The sequence below is a fragment of the Lepidochelys olivacea genome (genome assembly GCF_965140295.1).
Source record: "Lepidochelys olivacea isolate rLepOli2 genome assembly, chromosome: 3".
Lineage (NCBI taxonomy): Eukaryota > Metazoa > Chordata > Testudines > Cheloniidae > Lepidochelys > Lepidochelys olivacea.
The window spans coordinates 119,533,432-119,556,691 of NC_140413.1; the positions used below are offsets into that span (position 1 = coordinate 119,533,432).

Sequence of the window (23,260 nt, forward strand, 5' to 3'; positions counted from 1 at the left end):
TTACTGCGGGGGAAAAAGGAAGTTATTTACTGGTTCTTCTGCAATCTGAAGTTCTGGGTCCCTCTAACTTTACACCAGCAACCTGCCTACTACTGAGGTTCTTCTTACTGCTTCTTTGATCATGCACTGGGACACCTGAAAAAGTTGAGGCTCACAACGATGGGGAGTAGGTCAAGGAAGGAAAATAGGTCTTAGCATCCTGTGCATGTTGAAGTACCGTGTGCTGACTGCCACAGTAGGAAAGTTTGGGAGAGAGCAAGCCTACCTACCGAGAGAAAAGGTAGACAAGGGTGGAGGGCTGCAATGAGAGATGGACTGTCACTGGTCAGAATTAGAATTTGGGTGGTACTATTCACGCCATTACATTCCACTGGATTTTGGTGCATTCAGGTTTAGACTTAATCCTGGAACTTCATTCTGGTGAGTTTTAGTATATATCCTGGTACTGGCTATAATTCACTCCATGATATTTTGTCACACTAATCTCATAAACAGCCTGGCCTAGAACATTCAAATTTGTCTCATTCAAGAGCACTTGGTGAGATCTAGTGCATAGGACTCTGAGAAGCTGAGCTTATTTTTGGAGTTGCTTCAGGGCTTGGCTACACTTGCGAATTATAGTGCAATAAAGGAGCCCCGGGCACACTAGCTCACTACCTGTCCACACTGGCAAGGCAAGTAGAGCGCTCTGACTCCGTGGCTACAGTGCTGCTGGTACTCCACCTCAGGGAGTGGGATAACGTTTGCTGCGCCCCCGCTGGAGCGCCGCGGCGCCAGTGTGGACGAGGTGTTGCATTACTGCCCTCTGATCAGCCTCCGGAAACGTCCCATAATCCCCTTAAGTCAAGTGGCCGCTCTTGTCATTGTTTTGAACTCACTGTAGGAATGCAGATATGCCGTTTCAAAGCTCTGTTTCTGACAGCCGGATGCTTATCTGCTTCGAGACAAAGCAACCATTAGTGTGGAATGCTTTGTGTGTGAGAGGGAGAGAGGTGAGGGGGTGGGGGGTCTGCTGCTGTCTGAACTTACAAGACAGCATGCTGACATGCTCTCAGCCCCCCCCCAAAAACCCACTCTCTCTCCCTCCACATACACACAACACACTCCCTGTCATACTCCACGCCCTCCCATCTCACCACCATTTGAAAAGCACGTTGCAGTCACTTGCATGCTGGGATAGCTGCCCATAATGCACCGCTCACAATGCTGCTGCAAGTGCCGCAAATGTGGCCACACCAGTGTGCTTGAAGCTGTCAGTGTGGACAGACTGCCGCACTTTCCCTGCTGTACTCTCCGATGGCTGGTTTAACTCAAAGCACTCTATATCTGCAAGTGTAGCCATGCCCTCAGAAATAGGTCAGCTTCTAGAAGACTGTAAAATTCTCCAAAGGGTTTACTGAAAACTTACATTTTTACCTTTTAAAAAAAAAGCTTTCCATAATTTTTTCTTTGTGAAGGTAGCTTTTAGAATCCTAAACTCATTATTGTAGTATATAACAATGATTTTTCCTTTAAATATGGGGGGACCCCAAACCAGAGATCCTCCCTCCACTATATATCCTTTCTGAACTCCTAGCTCGGTGACCTGGTCCTAGTATCTGATATCTTCTTTCCCAAAATCTCTAAACCCCATTCCCTGCCAATGGGGACAGACTATAGAGAAGCATGGTGGGAATGGAAACTGAGAAACAGAAAGGTGACATGGCATGCTCACACGGTAGGTTGGTGGACTGATCCAACAATAGAATTCAGGTCTCCTGATTCAGTGTCTCAGCCACTGGACCACACTGCCTCTCCAGAAATGTTTGTTAATCCAGGAGCCTAGCAGTTGTGAATCAAGGAATTTAGAAGCTTTGTTAAATTTTTTTTAATATAGTTTTAATTTTCTTGAGTGAAATAGTGGAATATATATCCATGACATTTTAGAAAACTTCCTGAAAAAGCAAGAATTTTTGGACAAGAGATTTTGTGATGGCAGGGTTGTAAATTGTATATGCATTCTTTGTTTAATTTAAAACAACCTTGTCAGGAAAAATATATTTGCAAAAATCCCTATACGTTTGAAAGTTAGGAAACTTATACTCCACAAACAACCTTAGTACTTATTTATCCCCTGATTAACACCTATATCCACCAACAACTCCATGATACCCAGTCACAAACCATTATATAATTGATTTACATTGGACATTGCTCCTGAATAAGGAGTGCCAAAGAGTAGATTAGTCCATTAATTCAGTGGAAGGAAGTCAGGGAGTCAGTCTAAAACTGGCAAGTAATGTTTTTTACTTTCTTTCAGACCAAAGAGCAACTCTGTGAAATCACTGTATTTATTTTCACCCCCCACCTCCAACTTTTAAATAGAAGTGCCTTTCATACTGTCAGAATTCCATGTTGTGACACCCCTACTCAAAAGTTATGACAGCAGTGTAATGACAGCTACTGCCTCTTGAGAATCAATCAGGCAATTAATTTTGTAAATGAAATGCTGATTATACAAAGCTTCACATGAGAGGCCCAGTGATTAAAATCAATTTAACAAATTGTTTCAGGTGGGACTTGATTAATAATTTGCCATAAATGCTGAGGATATATGGCCAGCATACTTTTTTGTGTGTGTTAATAAAGAACTATATATAACACTCAGAATAGAAAAATCTGCAGATAACTATGAACTTTAGGCTTATGACCTAGTTACTATCGTAGTACCATAATTTTTTGTGGGTATGCTGTTCTCCCCAGTGTTGATGTTGTCATTTCCTTAACTCTGCCTGCTTTCCCTCCCTTCCCCCCCCCCCAATGAAAATACATTAACCATTAAGTTTTCCCCAACAAGATCAAACAGTTGGGAAAATATCCCCAGATCTGTTTGGATATCATTTAATTATAGCAAGTTTCTCCTTAAAATGTGATAGTTTTTTTTTCTGTGCGTCTCGTTAGATAATCACCAAGATTTTATACATGCTTCCTCATACTCAACTTCTTCCTTGCAGGGTCTTCTCTTTAGAGGGAATGAGCTCCTTTCAGCCTATACTAGGCTGCTGTCTGATTCCTGCCTGGCAGCTACCATTCTTAGTAAATGTTCCTCCTTCCCATTACCTATGTTAGTGTAGCCTCACGAAGAAGTAGGTGAAAGAATTCTTCTTCTTCTCGGCTTGTCTACACTACTGGCCGGATTGACGGGCAGTGATCAATCCAGCTGGGGTCAATTTATCATGTCTAGTATAGACTCGATAAACTGACCGCCAGTTGCTCTGGCATCGACTCCAGTACTCCACCTCAACGAGAAGCGTAAGGGGAATCGACAGGAGAGTGTCTCCCGTCGACACACCACAGTGAAGACACCACAGTAAGTAGATCTAAGTACGTCAACTTCAGCTACGTTATTCACTTACCTGAAGTTGCGTAACTTAGATCGATCTTCCCCTCCCTCCCGTAGTATAGACCAGCCCTCAGTTCCAGACACCAAGCAGAGAGCAGGCTTGTAGGGTGGAGAAGGCATTTACTTGCTGCAGAGGATGAGCGCCTCATCCCAAGCGCCAGACTAGCTAGGAAAAAGAGGAGTGTAAGCCAAATCAGGACACTTCCCCAGCTATAGTATCCTTTCTATGAACCCATTTATGTGGATATGCTGGGAGCAGAGAGGAAGATGAGGTCACAAGCTCCAGTCTAGGGAGCCATTGGCCATGAACTGAACACTACTGTTTGTATTCCCCTAGAGCCTAGGAGCCTGCCCATTGTGCTAGGTGCTGTACAAACACAGAAAAAATAAATGGGTTTAAGTCGGCTTCCACTCAAGGAGGTCTCGGTGCCTTGAGCCCAGATAGTAGGTCTTTAGAAGATGAGTGGGAAGGTCGGAAAGTTCATTGTCTCTGCTGAATTATAGATGCATTTTTATTTGGGCTACCTGCTTTTCTCACTTGTGGTTTTTCTTCACCTGGTTACATGTGTGTAAGGTAGTGGCCAGATTTACTGACTTCTTTAATTTTAATTTTGCAAGGTAGGAAGATAGTGTAATTGTGTAAATGTAAATTTTCCACACCTGTACCTTTTGGAATTTTTAATTTTTGCAGTTGTGGGTTTATGTAAATTGGTTTTCTTTTCCTGGCTGAACCACAGCATTGGACACTGTTGAGGCTCAGAATCATCTTAGTTTCTGCTTCACCAGAAGATACTTTTGTATCATTGAAGAGCACATTGGCAGCTGTCAGAGCAGATTTATGGGCCCCACAAGTAGATGCTTTGGAGCAAAGAAAAGCAGTGTTAGTGGAGGAAATAAATATACAGTTATAAGTGGGGGAAGGTAATTTTGGGTCCTCCTGAATGAAAATGGAGATGATTAGGTGGGTGATGAGGAAAAAATGCTGACAGGAAGAGGTAGGTTTCTGGGTTTGAAATCTTGGCCTCATTAAAACCAATGGTAAAGCTCCCATTGTCTTCAAAGGGGCCAGGAGTTCACTCAGTATTGTTAATAGTTTTTGGTAGCAAAAAAACCAAAAAACTCAAAGGGTATTAGTACTAAGTTGTGTTGTCACATGAACTTGTCTCAGCCCGTAGGATTGTTTTGGCCATCGGGTGTGATAAATGTATATAATTGCTTTTTAATGTTGTTTTAACCTTTGCTTGCACTTCCAGTGACAACATGAAGATGCAACTCATATGTGGTTCATTAAAAACAGATTTCTTTTCTTCATTGTTTTTGTTGTGATTTATTCTCTCAATAGGCATTATAACTTTATCCACCTCCAAAATAATAGCTAGGAAATGGTTGAACCCGTAATCCTCCAGTTTTTAAGTAATATTAAATGGTTTTAGCAGAATGTTGGGGAAAATGCATGTAGCCAAAAATAAGCAAATGTCCTGTATTCTGAATCTATGATATATTGGTGGTGGTTGTTTTTTTGAGGTAGGAGAGTGTTTTTTGTTGAGTTGGGGGGGGGGTGTGTTGGGATGGGTGTCAATTTTTTCCTTTTCTGTTTTTCTTTTTGTTTTGAACAAGGAAGAATATTTGTGGGTGGCCCTCTGCAGCTGGGACCGTGCAGTAAGCAGAGGTTGCAAGACAGGTAAAATAGATACTTTTGGTTATATCACTCATTTGCCTTCACTGATACCCATGGTGAATTTGTCCCTTTGTCTTTTGAGTGACATCTCTCTAAGTTTCCTTATGCAGCTGAGATTTTTGTACTTTAAAAAAAATTTTAGTAAGGGATTAAATAAGATATTATGATATATAAAAAAGCAGATGATTTCCTGCTTCTTAAATAGTCTAATAATGCAAAGTAAGATTTTAAGGATGTACATGAAAACTTTCTGTAATATCTTGACTTTTCAGTGCTTAACTATATAATTCCAAATTTCAACATAGTTTTTTAAATGGATATTTAAAACACGCACACCTTTTATATTTTGATATCGTCCTCACTTTTTTGTCACTTTAGATACGTTGTCTAGAAAGTCTTCATAGTATTCAACAGAGATTAAGCCATAATCTAGGGATGGGTTACCTTTTCCCCAGTTGCCTCCTGTGTCATTTTATTGTAATGAATAGTTGTAATTACCTCTTGTGATAAATACCTCATTCAAAACTCATAGCATGAGCTGGAGCTGGGAACTTCATGCCTGCTTATCTTGGAATGTTGGGAGCTGATTGTCAACTATCTTCACTGTAAGGTTTCACAGCTTCAGGCTTTGTTACAAATGGAGAAGCAGGTTCTTTTTAATACAGAGGCAGAGGTTGTGGCAGCAGATCGGTGGTGAACTTAGTGTGTATGGTCACTTGTGAGAAATTGAGGGCAAACGTATTCCAGAATATACTGCACTGGGCCCATGTTGATTTGTTATAGTTACAAATGAGGCAGCACGAACCTAATGCCATTGTCACTTAAAATTTGCATCGCTGGCATAATCATCAAAACGAACATTTTTTTTACCAGTTTGTAAAAAGCTGCACTTTTTCACTCTGAAGAGCAGTTTTATCTTAGGTGAACATGTTTCTTCTAGTGAACCACTTTGTCTGCCTGATGTAAGAGCTATGCAGAGTTGGAGCCCACTAAGCTTTGTTGCTCATTCGTGAAGAAAACTAGGGTAAAAATAAAGGAACTTTCATCTGTGTACAGGGTCCTCATTCCATCCCTGCTGAATTCTACCATTCCCGTTTGGAGGCGCTTTCTCTTCACCTGTCTTAGAACACCTCTGTGAGATATCTTGTGACATCATATGGGCTAGTGGTCTGCTTTGATAGTTGAGACTATATTTTCAGGCAGGTGCCATCTATAGCCTTAAACTTCTTTCTGCGTGTATTTGAGAGAAAGTTTTGAGGCTAAAGGCAGGACATTGGCTGCCAGGAAATGTTGTTCAAGCATGTAGTTCAAGACTGACCACCAGTTGAAAACTTAACTTAGTACACGCCACAGGAATTGTGATGGAAGAACAGGGTGGATAAAAAGCAATGATTTAAAAAAAAAATTAACAAAATCTGATTTTTTTATTTAGATTGGATTTTTTTGATAAAATGCTTTTTGAGGAAAAAACCTATCAAATTAAGACACATTATAGCTCAAAGATATCTCATCATGGAATAGGGATTATAAATTCTAATTCTATAGTATGAGACAATATAGTCATGTAATGTTTAAGAGAAGTTTTGTAAATGAGTTTCAGTAGTTCATGGATTAAGGACCCAATTTTATGAGGTTCCAGGGGCTTCTGTATAGATTAACCTAAATAATCTTTCTGTCTACCCAGTGGGACTCAGTGCTAAGTCTAGAAAATACCACCAGAGATGCTTAGTTTTGTAGTTCTCAAACTGTGAATTTGTGTCTCCAGAGATAACATGCTTGTTAATAGCAAAAGTGTTTTTAAATACATAAATAAATAAATAAATAAATAATGTATAGAGGTGAGAAGTAACAGATCTCAACCCTATTGTCCCTCTGCAAATTTGTGTACACACAGTCAGTCACTTACCTCTCTCTAGAAGTACAAAGTTTCAAAAAGTTCAATGGTAGAAGATTGTTGGGGGCGGAATAGATCTGGACAAGGAGAAAAAGTCTGGAGATAAATGTAAGAAGGGAGGGTCAGGCAGTAGAAACAAACGTGAAACTGTTTGAGCAGCATATTCCAGAAGTCTTGAGGTCTTTCTGAGTGTAGCCTTCATGGATTTGAGATCTACCATACCATTCTCTCACTAGAAGGGAAAACCTATAATGGCAGCAGGCGGTAAAAGAGACCCAGTTTGGGTCTCATCTGTCTGAGTTCTGAAGAATATGTATTAAGGTTGTAACAACCAACAAGAATGCACTTTTATGTAGAAATCCATGATTAAATTGAGTCTTCCTGACTAGTGATTTAAATCAAATCCACCCTGTGGAGGAAGGACCTCTAATAGTACTCTGGGTACATTGGGGAAGGGAAGGTCAATGTAACATTTAATCTTTTCACATTTTGGGGAGTGGGGCAAGGGTCTGCTTTTGTTTGTATAGTTTCCTTATGACTGGGAAGACTGTGGTGATACTGGTGAAATTGAGAGTTTATAAGAGGTTGCAGTGTAAAATTGTGCCACTTTTGCTCATGAAAACGTGCTGAATTTGTACATTTTTGATGCTTTGTTTAGCATTTGAGCATCCTGGAGAAATAGCAGGCACAGAAGAGTAGCTCTCAGTTAACCCTTTCAGTCAGTGGGCAGTTTCCACGTTCTTTCTATTTTAGTACCTGGACTGTTAATCTAAAAATGGGTGTGTGTGATATTCTGGCTCCATTAAAGTCAACAACAAAGTTCCTGTTGATTTCAGTGGGGCTAGGATTTCACCCTGGGTGTTTTTTAAAGCGCTCAAGGGTGAGTAGTAGTCGGGATTATTATTATATGCGCTCTTGTTGCAGTTGGAGTCTGGAAGTCATGTGTACAAACGTGATCTGACACTGACATAAGAAGGTTTCAGAGTAGCAGCCATGTTAGTCTGTATTCGCAAAAAGGAGTACTTGTGGCACCTTAGAGACTAACAAATTTATTTGAGCATAAGCTTTTGTGAACTCTGTAGCTCACGAAAGCTTATGCTCAAATAAATTTGTTAGTCTCCTAGGTGCGACAAGTACTCCTTTTCTTTTGACATAAGAAGGACATTATAATAAAGATGCTATAGGCTACATTACCACTAAAGAAGAATGCAAAGAACAAGAATTGTACAATATGGTGTTGTGAGGAGCTGAATAAATGTCTGAGGTTTAAAAGAAACCTACACTAGAAATTGAAAAGAGGATGGGGAAACTTAAGAAAAATACAGTCCATGAAGGCTTGCAAGAAAAAAAATGTGGGCACTAGACAAGCAGAATAAGCAAATATTAGCCAAAGCAGTAAAATGGTTTTTATTCCAAGTATCGAGGGGGGAAATAGTCTTGGAGAGAATTAGGTCCATTAATAAAGGAGGTGAGATGAAATTAATGAATACTAAAATATATCATTTTTATTTATAATTATTATTTTTATAATAAAATAAAGAAAATAAGTTTGGCCAATTAAGAAGTAATTAAAGCTTTGTAAAATAGTTTTTGATAGAAGGTAAGTGAGTACTTGGAAAGTGTGTAAATGTACACGTCAGCTGTTTCTGAGAGTGTATGTTTCTGAGTATTTGAAAGAATTAGATAAGTTTATGGTATTGCTGACAATGAAAAGTGTTGGCGAACAGGTATGGGAAATCTGGCTAAAAGAAGAGTTTTTTCTGATCTTCAGAAAATGAGTGATACATGTAATTGTCATTCTGTTGCTATAACTTCTGTCTTTAGCAAACTAATGGAACAAATGTTAAGAGGAAAAAAATACCTGAACTCCAAAAGGATAAAGGAACTTTGAATATAGGTTTATAAATGAACAAATCTTGCTCGACAAACTTGCTATTTTATAGTAATGGAAGAAGGGGGACACAGCCTTTATATACATCCAAAAATACATTAAAAGAGTGTTATGATTGCAAAGTGAAGCATTCAGAAGTTAGAAAATGCCAGAAACAAGATTTTTATTATTAATTACTAATTTTCTCATGGGCTTTTCTACGGCACATATCACTATAGTATCTAAGTGCTTCACAAACATTAATTAATTTTTCACAACACATCTGTGCAATGAGGGGGTAGTGTTATTCCTATTATTAAATGGGGAATTGAGACATAGAGAGATTAAGGTCAAAAGTGTCCACTAATTTTGGGGGTTCAATTTAAGATGCTTATGACCTGATTTTTTTCTGAGCACGTACCTTTGTATAGCACTTTATGTGTTCAAAGCACAGCTCTCACTGATTTCAGTTGCAGCATTGAGTGCTCAGTACTTTTGCAAACCAGACCCCGGATTTCACATCAGGCACCCAGAAAATAAGGAACGCACAATTAGTGATCACCTGGGAAGAGTTCGATTTAAGTGACATCACATACGAACTCTGTGGCAGAGGCAGGGATAGGATCCGGTTTTCCAGGGTAGCATTCAGCTGCCTTAACCATGAGACCATCCTTTCTTTTCCTATAATCTCCTGCGTTATTTACTGCAAACCTTCTGGCTTTTGCAGCAAATGAGGGAGGCAGAGGTCCTACGTACAAGAGCCTCATTCACTACACAACCTTGATTCCTCCCTACAGCAGGTCTATCCTGTGCCGTGAATGAGACGGGGTCCTCTGGGAAAAAATAGTATGTTATGTAATTTAAAGACTGTATCGGAATGCATATGTACAAGGGGGCCAAAATAAGGTTGCACAGACAACCTTAATTCTGGCATTTCTTAACTTTTGAGTATTTGACTTTGCAAGTTTATCTTTCTTTTAGCTTTTTGTGTGTGTTACTTCCTAGGTTTTTAAAAATCCAATTGAAAAAAAACAGGAATTTCATCTTGTGGAATCATATTGACACCTGCAAAGTTCATCAAGGGTGTTGAAACTTCTAGTGCCACTGCACGCTTCTCTGCCTCTTGAGCTTACAAAGTAACTGATAGTAGTAATAAGTTGTAATCCTTTTGTGGAAAAGCCAGAAGAGGGGGATCAGACACATACTTTGCCAGTGGGTTTCACAGATATTTGCTGACAGCAGAGGAATGGTGAAGAGACTTGTCTCTTCTGTCTCCTCCCCGTCACCTCCCTCCCAGCTTCTTGTCTCAGGCTCATTATTCAGTCAGTGCTATGGCTCCATTTGTCCAGTTCTTCTCCACTTCCATACACACACTACCTTCCCCCTGGTTCTTTGTCTGTTTCCCCCCTCCCTGGCTTCCAGTCCTGTGTCCAAATTTGGGCGATTTTTCATGGAAAGAGCAAAAGGCATTAGGATAACTTTCTGGGCAAATTTCAAGTTCCTGCGCCAAAGCATGGAGGTACTAAAGCTTCTCAGTGAAAAAGTTATAAGAATTTTTAACATTAACATAACCAATGTATTTTTCCCCAACCTCACTCTGAGAAATAGGTGAACTGTTTTTGCCAAATTAAAAAAAAAAAAAATCAGCCTCAGGTAGACCCTCTCCGGAAAGTTTCAGTCCAAATGGTTAAGGTTTGGCAAAGTTATAAGCAACTTAGTTGAAAGTTATAAGCAGATAATGGAATGGAATGCCTAGGGAGGTTATGGAAGCTCCTTCAAAAGCAGGCTGGATCGCCATCCATCTTGGATAGTTTAGACACCACAAATCCTGCATCTTGGCAGTGGGCTAAACTAGATGACCCTTGTGCTCCCTTCAAACCCCATGATTCTATTAACTGAAAATAGGGTCTTATAATGGAAAGTGTCAGGTAACTGTAACTGTAGGAATTGCTAATTATGAAGCCTATACATTTAGCCCCATGTTTGATACCATGTAGCAGAAATGTTACACTTGAAATTGGCTTGGATGTGAACATTGTCAAGTGGATTGAAACTTGGAAGAAATAACCTAAAACGAAGGGTAACAGGCATTGTTTTGAGTAAGGGAAGAGTCTAGTGAAAGAAGCTCAGGGAGTGTTGTTAAATCTGATTTATATAACATTTTGTTTAATGCTTTGGAAGGGGGAGGAAACGTCAATTTAATTAATTCACAGATAATTCTAAATTGGAAAGCGTTGCAAACGCTATAGTGAGAATATAGTAATAATACATAGTGGCCTAGAGACATATGAAATATGCACAGAAAATTACCCAATGACACTCAATTTGAAAACAAATGCAAGCTAATAATCTGGCAAAAATAATTTGAAATGTCAGATATCTAAAGAAAAAGAGAAACCCTGTGAAACGGATCTAGGAGCAAGAGTGAATCACAAATTAGAGATGAACGTTCAATTTAATATGGTAGCAAGAAAGGCTAATGCACTTTTGAAATAACTGCATAGAGGTGGCATGTCACAAAGAAGTAACAGTTCCCCTCCACACAGCTGTGGTATGATCACATATGGAATACTGCATTCAGTTCTGGATACCTCATTATCAGAAAAATACTGCCAAATAGGTGGGATGTTGCAGAAGGCCAGTGATAAAAATTATGGGTTTGAGTGATTTTATTTGTGAGGAAAGAGATGAAAATAACTAAATATATACGGTTGGCTAAGCAATGACTAATTTGGAGGAGATATACCCTGCCGATTTTTGCCAGATGTAAACATAAAGAAATAAAAATTAGTGTAAGTAGCAGTAGTGGGATGAAATTAAGAAAGAGAAAATTTAAATTGAGTATCAGGAAAAACATATTGGTATCATAGCCTGTTAGGCTGTGGAATAATCTCCAAAAAGGAGCCCCACCCCATGAGACATTTAAAACTAGATTGGCCAAAATTTTAGAAATTATACTGTAGAGAAGTCCTGCACTCAGGGGGAAATGAACTGGATAAACTAATAAGTCTTTTCCTTTTCTACTTTGTATGATTCTATGAAAACCCTGCCATTAATTAAGCTAATATTGTGTTAGGCTTTTTTTCTTTAAGTGTAACTTTTCTGTACCTTGAATTAATGCACATTAATTAAGAGGTAGAGGATAGATGCTGTAGCTCAGCACTGTAGGAGCATGGTAGAGCTGTACTTGACAGTTTATACTCTTGATCTGATTCAGTTGGTCCTCACTAGTTAAAAAGGTTACACTAAGGTGTCACACACTGGTTGACACCAGTGATGAAACTCTTCAGATGCATGGTACATCCTGCCAAAAAAACAAGCAAACCCAACCAAAAAAACCCAAACCATTCCAGTGCTGGATTTTCTGAGGTCTGGCTAGGAAGCAAATTGACTTTCATGTGAAATGTGGCTTACGACTCACATTATGATTTGGAAGCTTATTAATGCACATTCTTGCAATGCAAAGGCTCTGAAATCTAACATATCATACGCTTAATGCTCCTTCAAAACTTCCTTTTTCTTCCACCATCTCTTTTATGAATTTGAAAACGAGCCACCTTTTCCAGGCTAAAATTTTTGCCCAAGACTGAGTCTTTTACACCTAAATGAAATTGGTGTAGCTGGAAGAATACTTTAAAGACAGTATTGCTAATCATTATATATGTTAGTGTGCTTATTGATTTTTTTTTAAAATCTCCTGCAGAGGTAATAGAAAATGTAAATGCCATTTTTTCTTTTTTTGCTTACGAGTGCAAAATCTTTTTGTCATATCTCTGATTTTAAGTCCCATTTCCATATTTCAAAACTCTTTTCTAATGAATGGGAAAATTAGAACATGCTGCTTGTAGAGCCCTACACTTCACTGCATTTTTGTATGTCGAATCGTTGTTGGATGTGTTCAAAATAAAGGTTCACTGTGCTGAATAAATGCAGATATAATCTGTGCTACACTAAGGGGTGTTTCTAATTTCTTCTTACAGTATGTTTAAATCAGATCTTTGCTTGTGTTTAATAACAGGGCAGCCCAATGGATCCAATGGTAATGAAGAGACCTCAGTTATATGGAATGGGCAATAACCCTCATTCCCAGACACAGCAAAGCAGTCCATACCCGGGGCAGTCATATGGCCCTCCAGGAGCTCAACGATATCCCATGGGAATGCAGGGACGGACCTCGGGAGCCCTGGGAGGAATACAGTATCCACAGCAACAGGTTGGTGGAGGATTTTTCTGTATTGCTTTGGTTTCCTCTTCTCTTCTCTTCTCTTCTCTTCTCTTCTCTTCTCTTCTCTTCTCTTCTCTTCTCTTCTCTTCTCTTCTCTTCTGCCATTCTGCTTAATGTGCAGGCCACAAGAAAAGGCTCAAATCAAAGTGTTTTGCTTTCAGAATGAAGGTAAGGGGCTATTTTAAAAATGAATAAATAATGACATAAATTTGTTTCCTTAAATTTCACACTACGTCTAAACTATTTAATATGCTACAGACATATCTTTTAGAAGAACATGTTGAACGCCAAAAAAAATTTTGGTTGACATCACCTAGCTCTGTACATCTCTTTGGATTTTGGGATTTTTTTTTTTTTTTTTTTTAAGCACTATAGGTACCCATTTCTCTCCCTTTCTCCCCTCCCCTAATAGGTTTTCTCATCCACAAGAAGAAAAACTCCAAGCTTACACTAACACAGTACCAGTTTACTGGAGCGAGACCAATATTGTTCAGTGTGTGAGAGCTTGTCATGTCTTTGTATCAGAGTTGATTTTTATCGAAGCTTTCTGTGGTTTATTTCTTTTCTCTCTTCGTCTCTCTTTTTAAAGTCAAAGGTTGGTTTTTTTCCTTCTTTTTTGTATCAGAGGATATATAAATGTAACAATCTCTCCCCTAGTCTAGTTGCATTTCACTGTTGATGGTGACCTCTTCTGCCCCTTTCCCACCCTTTTAAAGAGGATTAATTACTCATGTTCTCACCATAAATTAGTGAAGATGCAGTAGTTGTTTTCTGAAGGGGAAAACAGATTAAAGTTATCCAAAAAAGCATGTTGGCAAATTTCTGCTAGATTTCCGATTAGAGTTGTTACTGCAGACTGAGAATTCTATACTCGGTTGCAAGCACAAGGCTTTTTGATAGTGAATGGAAAACAGTGTTTTGTCTCTACATGGGGTAACTAGTTGCAGATTTTTTTTTAACTTTATTTTGTGTTAAATATAGAAAAGGACTGAAAATAATGATCTGCAGGTAAATATATTTATTTCAATCTAATCCCAATACCCACCCATTGCCATAGAATACACAAGAAGTGTCTAATTAGCTTGTAACTTCAACTATACTATTCTTGGGAGTTCTCAGCTACTTCAGATATGTTAGTGAGTTAAGTTGCAGCATTCACCATCTGACTTTTTCTTTTTCCTCATTAGATTTTTTTTTAATGGATGTTTACTTGTTTGTAAGAGGCGATTTGGTTTAAAGGAGGCCAACACCTTACTTTGTTGCCAGCTTAATACAGCCCAGGCATTTTGCCAGTTTAATAAATGGTAACCAGTTGTCATTAGGAAGGGATGTGGAAAAAAGGAGCCTTCAGTTTTTTGTTTAGCTACAGCCAAAGCAAAGTTATTAAAACCATATTTTTTATTTTTAAAGGAATTATTCTAGGTTGTTTAGAGATGGGTGTTTGAATTTTTCACTTCATTTACTAATTGCTCGATAATTGTACATTATCTGTCAACAGGCAATGACCTGGCACAGTGATTGGCTGCTGGCCCTATCTGTCTTCTCACAGCATTAATGTAACTGGCTGAGCAACATTACAGTTATGATTACTAATACCCTTCAGGGAAAAAGTGAGAGGATAATTATGACATTGAATTTTTATTGAACGGACATCACCACCTAGGCATGATTTTGTTTTGGACGGCCTCCAGAGCTTCATGTGTTTGGCTCGTGAACCTCTAATGATCTGAATCCAGTTCTTTTCATATTGCTCATATATTATCACCTTTCTACAAAGGATTAAAATGCAGGAATCCAGGTTTGTAAATTGAATTGCCAACTTACCAGCTGAGTGGTAAGTTGTCTTTGGCTCGGGATGCCACATTTTCATTTCTGCCTGGATTTTTACTTTTGTGACATGAATATCAACCAAGAGGGCCCAGTCATGCTTTTTGAAATTGATTGCCTAGTGATTGTATGTTTATATATAATATAAAATAACGTTTTCTGGGGGGTGTGCTCAGCACTTTATGAAAATTGGGGCGCTTTATAATGTCTCAGATTGAACAACCAACAATTTGAGGTACTCAGAAATACCATACACGTGTGAAAATCTGATGACTTGTGAGGTATCTGGACTTAAAACCTATGAGTTGTGCTGGTCTAATTGGAGTGTGGGTATGCTATGCTTTGGAGGCAGGAAAGGGAAAGAAACATGTCTCTGGGAGATTGTTTTTATTTTTTTGTTTTGTTTTGTTTTAAAGTGGTGGTTTGATGCTGTCCAAAGGTTTTGGAATATTAGACTAAATCCCGGGGGAATTAGTGGGCGGAGTTCAAGTGAGATGGTTAAAGGTGCATGGTAAGTGCTTTTTCCCTAAATGTTCCATCTGTGCAGGAATTTTACTCCTGAATCTTAGCTCCATAGCAGAAGACAAGCAAAAGTCCTCAAAGCTCTGAAGATTTTAGGGTCTTGAAGGAGAAGCTGTTGAAAGATAAGACTGAGTTGACTTCAGCCACTGTGTGCCAGGGCTTGGGGTTAGAGCTGTCTGCACTGGCAGATTTTAACTTAGAGGTCTATTAATAGATGCTTCAAATGAAGAAATAGAGAAAAAATTAAAGAAAGAATAAAAGAATCAACATTAATGAAGATGCCTGGTCAAACATGAGAAATGATCCTATAATTGGCTATAAACATGCATACAAAGAAAATGTGTTCCTGCTGAATGCCATTGATTCTGTCTCTGTAAAGAAACTGCAGAATGTTGTGTGCATTTTGACGATGATGCCATTCACAGATACAGAGACAAGTATGACAGGGAGGTCTCTACTATTTGTTCAGACAATGAAGATATAGTGAAAAAAGATGAGAGAACTTATCTGGTGCAGGCAGCCTAAATTTCTGACATGTAGGTGTTCAGCACATTACATAAAACTTGTGAAGAAACGTAATGCAGCAGAAGTTAAAATATTCTTTCACAACTACCATCTGCCTCGTGGCTGATTGAGATAAACATGGGAATGGTGTACCTAGCTTTCCAACAAAGGTTGGTAGAAATCTCAGGATAACACTGTCTCTAACCGTGTTGGGGGTGCATTCTATGAAACTGCTACAAAGGGCTTCATGAAGAGAGACACTAAACTTAACAAAGCATTGAAGGAGGTTTTGGAAGAACTTGAGAGATTACGTACAGGATGATGACATCACTCTCCTGGTCTTGGTGAAAATCTAGTTTGAATTAATTAACAAAAAAGAACTGGAACCACACAAAGAACAAAATATGAAATACAACGCAGAGGACCTTTGCATTTCTTGCCAATTTTAGTGATCCTATATACAAAGGTTGTAGTGTAGGTTGAGCCTAGAACAAGAAGGAAAGGCAAAAGTAAGGCTGAAGAATTGTTAACCTGATTTCCTTGCTCACTTGACATTGAAGATTTAGATTTTTAACCCATATTTGTTTGTGAAGGACGTTGTCACAAATTGTTACATCAAAATAATAGGAAATTGTGGAATTAAAATCACAGAAGGCAGGTCATTTTGACTGAGAATTTTGTCAATTTTTGAAAGACTTGTCCAGTCAGTTCCACATAAATCGAGCAGATGTTTAGTACACTTGGATTGGTTTGGTCAAATTGTTGTAATAAGGTAGGTGCTGAAAAATCAGAGAGGTTGGTAAAAGTATACCTGTATCTCAGTGCAAATATAAAATTGGAAAGCATTACTAATTAGTCAACTGTGGAGTCAATTGTGTTTTGTTTACAGAATTGCAAACTTCTCATTTTGGACAATGTGTGCCTGTTTTATGCTTGAGGAATAATTCATTTAAAGTGAATCGCATAGTGTTTTCTGTTTCATTTAATAAAAGCCTTTGTGGGGTTTTTAGTGGACTTTTTCACCCACCCTTGCAGGAAAAGAAGAGCTTTTTGAGGGGAGGAAAATCATAGCAAATTTACATGTATCTAGAATTGTTGGAACTGTGAGCACAATCTGAACACATGGGAACATCAAGGTAGATGTCTACACCCCAAGCTTCTGAAGCATTGGCCATAAATATTGGTTTTGATGCTGGTATCCCTGATTCTGCGTGCACTGACTGTCTCTATACAGTCAGTCAGTGCCTTTTGAGCCCTGGTTGATGCTCCAGGCTCCCCTGTCAGCATGCCATGATCAATTAACTGTGTGGGAGCAGGGAGACAATGATTCCTAGTTGGTCACAAGAGCTCGGGGCTCTTCTGATGCCAAGTATATCTCTTCTGCAAAAGAGTGCCATGACAGCAACTCTGTTTGAGGAACTGATTTTACTGTAACTCTTTTAAACGGCTGGCTGTATTGGTAGATTGAGTTGGTTTGGTAGAAACCAGAAGGGCTTATGACTGAGAAAGCTGGGCCAGGAACTCCAATCCAATAGGGTTACCATTCTCTTGGATACTATGTTGGACCTGTTGGTGAAGAAAGTACTGCAGATGGCAAAGGTGGTTGTTAGCCTCTGTATAGTGAGATGCAGCTTTAGTTGTGGAATGACCCATGCTCTCACCCACTACTACTTCCCTTAGAAACAACCAACCAACCAAAAAACCCTTTAGCGTATAGGGAAGTTCTGCCTGGTTATGGAGCCAAGATTCAGGTGTGAGAATCCTGCAAGATTATAACTTGAGAGACGCAGAATTACAAGATAAATCATTTTCTCTTCTCATGTGGATATCAGAATTACTTACCTTGTAACTTCAAAGGAGTTGAATTATCTTCTGTATAAATGCACAAATGATGTGTATGTGTCAGATGGGCACACACAACCCCAAAGACTGTAACACTTGAAATTCTGCTTATATGCATTCCAAGACTTTGCAGATATTTGAAGAAAATGTTTTAAAAAATCTAAAAATGATTACAATGATATTTTTGGATTAAAAATATTCCTACTGGAAACCATGGCTACAGAGTCTGTGGACTGCTATCTACAGTTTCAAAATCTCTCTCCTGGGGCCTAATACTACACTGCCCTGCTTAAGAGGAATATGGTTGGTTTAAGTCCCGGTTCAGGAGGACTAGTTGTGTTGAGTAAAACTGCATGTTGGTAAACTGTTTGCACAATCTGAGTATAGCCTAGAAACCATTGTAGATGCCTATGCATTAACAGAACACTTAAGTAGATTTAAAATTGCAATGTAAATGCATTTTAGAACAGTATTTGAAACTCCTTTTTTTGAGTTCACAGTTTTGGGTTTCTGCTGAGAGAAAGTGTCATAACATACCACTAGATCTGTATCAAGAACCCAGCTTTTGCTTGCTTATGATTAATTTATTCTAATGTGATCGACTCTTTTATTAAAAATCAGAATTCAGGTCCTGACACATCAGTCGATTTTTCAAATAATTGAATTTAAAATGTATTCATTTGTGAGTTTTTAATTCCACCAATTTATTCTGTTAATGTTCTGGAGTCTTAATAGATCTTTATTTATTTAAACTCATTGCACTTGATTATTAAAATGATATGGGTGTAATTTCTTTAGTTTTAAATAACATTTTCCATAACTTCAGTTTCATGGTACTGCATTTCTTATGTAAGTGACAAAATTAGGGACAATTTTTCTGTGTGGGACAGATGTAATGTTAAGCTTATAATGTGGTGACATCCCTGCTTAGGCAGAACTTCAGAGAGAGGTTATGTTGTATATTTAAAGACATAATAAGAGCTTTTAATTTTTTGTCTTTTATGTATTTCCTAGAATTTTAAAGAGACAGTATTGAAATAAAATTAATTGGTCTGAAGATCAAAGATAGTGAGTACCCACATTTTTCCAAATATGAAGTCCCATGTCAAATATGTTGATAGAAAATATTTTCTCTGCACTGTTACTAATAACAATATCAGATAATTGAAAAGGAAATTGTTTTTAACATCTGACTTACTCTTCCTCAGTTCTTTTCCTCCCTTTAGCATTTTGATAATGAAACTATACTGGTCAGTTGCACTTTCTTGTTCTCATGTATTTGCAAAATACTGTTGTGCTTGGCTTCCAAGCTCTATAGGAAAATGTTTAAATAAAGTTTTAATTGAAATTAAAAATACATCAACATTTCTATTAAAATTAAGGTTGTGTTTTATTAACCCTCCTGCCCCCCCACACTCTGCCTGTAATATTTTCCATTCCTCAGCTTAAAAAAAGGAAGTAAACTCTTCCAAAAAAACAAACCAACCATACAATAGTTTATGAAAAGTTATACGTTTTTCAACCAAGTCTGAAAGCCTGAATATATAGATAAATGTTTGAAATAATAGGATGGTCCTTTCAGTGCTGCGATGGGCCTATTTAATCAGTCAATCACTGGATAATTGATGTTTAGGATGTATTAAATATTCTAATGGACTGGAACAACATTTTATTATGTAAAATAAGATTGTGTTGTGAGATGCATAGTAAAATCTTTATGGAAAATAGTTGCATATGTATGTACAGTAGCCATTCTTAATAGCCAGTTAAAGCTTAATATAGCTGCCTTTTTCTAATTTTGACTTTTGATCCTGCAGACTCTAGGTAGGGATGATCTCTGCTCCCACTTTGAACCTGCTCACGCTGAGTCATTTGTAAGACTGGTACCTTAAATGTCAAAATATCCAAATGCCATCAAACTGGATTGTGAACTGATAATTTTCTCATATTTCATTTTAAAAATATTGAGTGTTGAGTGCAAAAATGCACCTTCTAAGTGTCTTTATTGGCTGAGTTTTCAAAGGTCTTACACTCAACTCAATGGCATTTGTCTGTCTGTCTGTAATGTGATAACTTTTGAATACTGCCTCCAGGAAGAATCCTATTGATTTTGGGGAAAGATGGAGAACTCAGGAAGCTCCTGCCAGGTCTTTAGCACAGCCACAGTCTCCAGCAGCGCTGTGGTTGTCTGTGGATCAGACAACTGGTTGAGGGCATCCATTAACACCCGCTAGCATAACAATACCCTTGCTCCTCTCTGCCCATCTTGCCAATAGAGTTTAACATGTTGACACCCTGAATGACATAGGTCTCAGACAGAAAGTAGAATAATGGTGGGGGGAATGGGGCACACACAGCCTTGGGGAGGGGGACAGACAGAGCCCCTGGCATGGGGAGAATGTGGAAACAGGAAGAAGGAAATGAGTTCACATAGAACCCTTGTCATGGGGCAGGGGAGGGAATGGAGAGCACACAGAACCCCTACTATGGGGGAAGGGAGAGGGTCTTTGGAATGGGTGGAGGGAGTAATGGGAGGGCACACAGAGCCCTGATCATGGGGAAGAGAATGGGGGACCCTGGTATGGGGGAAATAGGAGTGCACGCGGAACCCCTGGAATTGGGAGAAGGGAGACTCGGGCACAACTCCTGTTGGGGGGTGATTGGGGAACCTGGAATGGGGGCCATGATTGGAAAGAGGGGATTGGGGGCAAACACAGAGTTTCTGCCATGGGATGGAGAATGGGGGAAACTGGTATGAGGAAAGAGGGGGAGCACCCAGAGCCTTTGGCATGTCAGTGTGTGTGTGGAATGAATGGCATGGGGGGAAGTGGGAATGGGGGTTCACACAGTCTCTGTTATGGAGGAGGGAGAGGGGGGGATGGTATGGGAGGAGAGCTGAATGGGGAGTACTCCGAGCCACTGGCATGTGAGTGATTGGGGGAGTTGCGGAGAGTCTTTGAAATACAGTGGGATGGGAGAATGGTACACAGGGAGCTTCTGAGGGGAGAGCGGAATGGAGGGATACAAGGAGCACATGGTGTGTACAGTAAACTCAGCTTATACAAGGTGTCTGATCCCCAATAATTAAAAAGGCAGAACTTTAAACCTTCTGAGACCAACTTACTTATTTTGGTTTATACACTTTGTTTGGGTGGAGCAGGGGAAATTTGCTTCTGGTTGACAGGTTTCAACTTGGAGTAAATTTTAAAGGCCAGGAAAGTTATAAAACCTCTGGGAATGTACGGTAAGGCTTTATTATAATGGAAACTGCAAGTCAGCCAGAACTATAGCAGCATCAATATTCACAGTGCTCACCTTGGGTGACATCCCAGATAGAAAATGTCCAGTTTAAACCAAGGAAATCAATTGGCTGTTGACTTGGCAGGTAGATTTTTTATAGCTAGCAAACACTAGCGTACTAGCTGCTGGGTGACTGGTGTGTGTGTTACTTTGTGAAATCTTTTAATTCCAGAAGATTGAAGTATGCCGAGAAGAAGGTGGGGTTCACGACAATGATTTGCTTCAACCTAGTAATTGGAAGCTAATGCATATATACAAGGAAAACTAGTCCAGCTGTATATATATTTCCTTCACTAGTGTACATATTGTCTTCATCCTGTGACAGAATTGTGGTTAGATTGCAGTTTATGTTCTGAAATTGTTTTTAGTAGGTATATTGGTGTGGATGGTAGAGGGAAGGAGGGAGAAAGTAGAATGTTTGCTCTGTTATTTTTTAGGGGAAAAATATCAGTGTGACTCTATAGGGGGTGGGAAGTTCTGGTTATTTTTTATTTTCTACATATTTGGAATATTAATTCAAAGAAGGGTGGTTGAATCTTTAAGAAGGCGACTTTTTCCTCCCCTGCTTTAGTATGTTTTTTAATGTCTATTTAATTCAAAGAGTTGTGAACAATTTGAATAGAAGTAATTTCTTCACTCAAGGTGTTATTTGAATGGTATCTTAGTCATTCTGCCAGTCCTCTATAAACTTCCAGGAAAAGAACACGGTAGACAAAATAATAAGGCAGAGGGGAGGAAAAAAACTTCTTTGATGGGGGAATCTTGTAGACCTCTCTTTATGCATCTTAAAGAGGGGAAAAAAGGGCCTGACCCCATTTGTTTTCCTTTTTAGGTCATCTTTAAGAGTCGATCTTTTGATATTCAACCATTAATCATTGCAAAATCAAAGTTGCGGTTGTCCTTTGTCTTGTAAAGAAATGGGATTTTATATTTTAGGTTTATAGAAACACTAAAAAGTGTGTGTGTTGTGCAGACTGTTGGAAAGTGTTCAATGTTTTTCTTTCTTTCTCTCTGGTGCTAAGCCTCATTGACTAAATTGAAAAAAGGCAGCCACTTTAGTTCATGGTGGGATAAGGCTTTATGTTGTATTGTCTCCTTTAGAATTATCCCTTCCATTCAGTGTAATTCACTCCATAGAGGGAGGGGAGCATAGATTACAGATAATCGCAGAATCAGATTTGACATAAGTTTGGGTCTTTATGGTAGCTTAGCTCTTCATCTTAACACTGGTCATCTGACAATGTTTACTGAAGGAAATCCCTTAAGTAGCAGAATTGTATTATTATGGAAAATAGAAATCACTGAAATGCTTCTATTATTTCTTTAGAACTGGTAGAAAAAATTGTAGGTTAAGCAGAAAGCGTCAGCTGCCTCAAGGAAACAGTGCTGTTCCTTCAAGCGGATGGCAGAGTGCTATCTTGGAAGGGACACTGGTGCCAGAATTTCAGTCTCACCACTTCTTCACAGATCTTCATTAAATGCTCATTTAACATTGATCTTTGAGAGTGTGGCAATTGATATGTACACATTTAATAAATATAGTTTTCTAATTAAGTTTTTCTCTCCATACTGCTAAGTTATTGTGCTTTAATCTGAACACCTTGATGAATATAATAACATTTGTTGTGCAGCTAGACCAAATTGGAACTGGTGCTGCTCATGGAAAGGAAGAGGGAGGAAAACCTACAGAAGTGTTTATTGTTTACTGGGAATTTGGAAAGGTTGCTGTTTTGGGAGATGGCAAAGCACAACTCTCCCTTATATGAAGGATTTTGTTGTTGTTGAGATTTTTTTATATGAAAAGAACTAGCTGTCAGTCAAAGTGCTATGTAGCTAGTAAACTTGAATTTTGATTATCAGCAGTAGGGGACAGGGCAGTTTTCTCTCTGCTGAGTGAAGCAGGGGAAGCATTTATTTTTGGACAGCTTGTTTTGCATGGCAGCTTGAGACATGAATTAAGGTATTTAAATCCATAGGGAAATAAGTGTCTCATTTTAAGAAAACTCTGCTGTGGAATTATGTTTAATAACTGTCAATTAATGTCTAACGAGGAGGTTTAGGTTAAGGATAATTAACCGCTACTGTTTGTATTATAACTTTAGCTAACCGCTCTTTGTCGATTATATTTATCAAAGGAGAGTTTTGTGCTCATAATGTTTTAACTAACTACAACCAACATATATATGTAGTAGCATTTCGACTGCACTTGCTACAAT

The 23,260-nt window shown here is 38.7% G+C and overlaps 1 protein-coding gene across 13 annotated transcripts in view; it reads left to right on the forward strand.

Moving 5' to 3' along the window:
- ARID1B (AT-rich interaction domain 1B) overlaps positions 1 to 23,260 on the forward strand; it is a 415,499-nt gene that overhangs the window by 20,971 nt on the left and 371,268 nt on the right. For all 13 annotated transcript variants that reach the window (XM_084622879.1, XM_084622882.1, XM_084622874.1 and 10 more), the window contains exon 2: positions 12,843 to 13,037. In XM_084622879.1, coding sequence (XP_084479005.1) covers positions 12,843 to 13,037 — 195 coding nt within the window. The remainder of the gene's footprint in view (positions 1 to 12,842; positions 13,038 to 23,260) is intronic.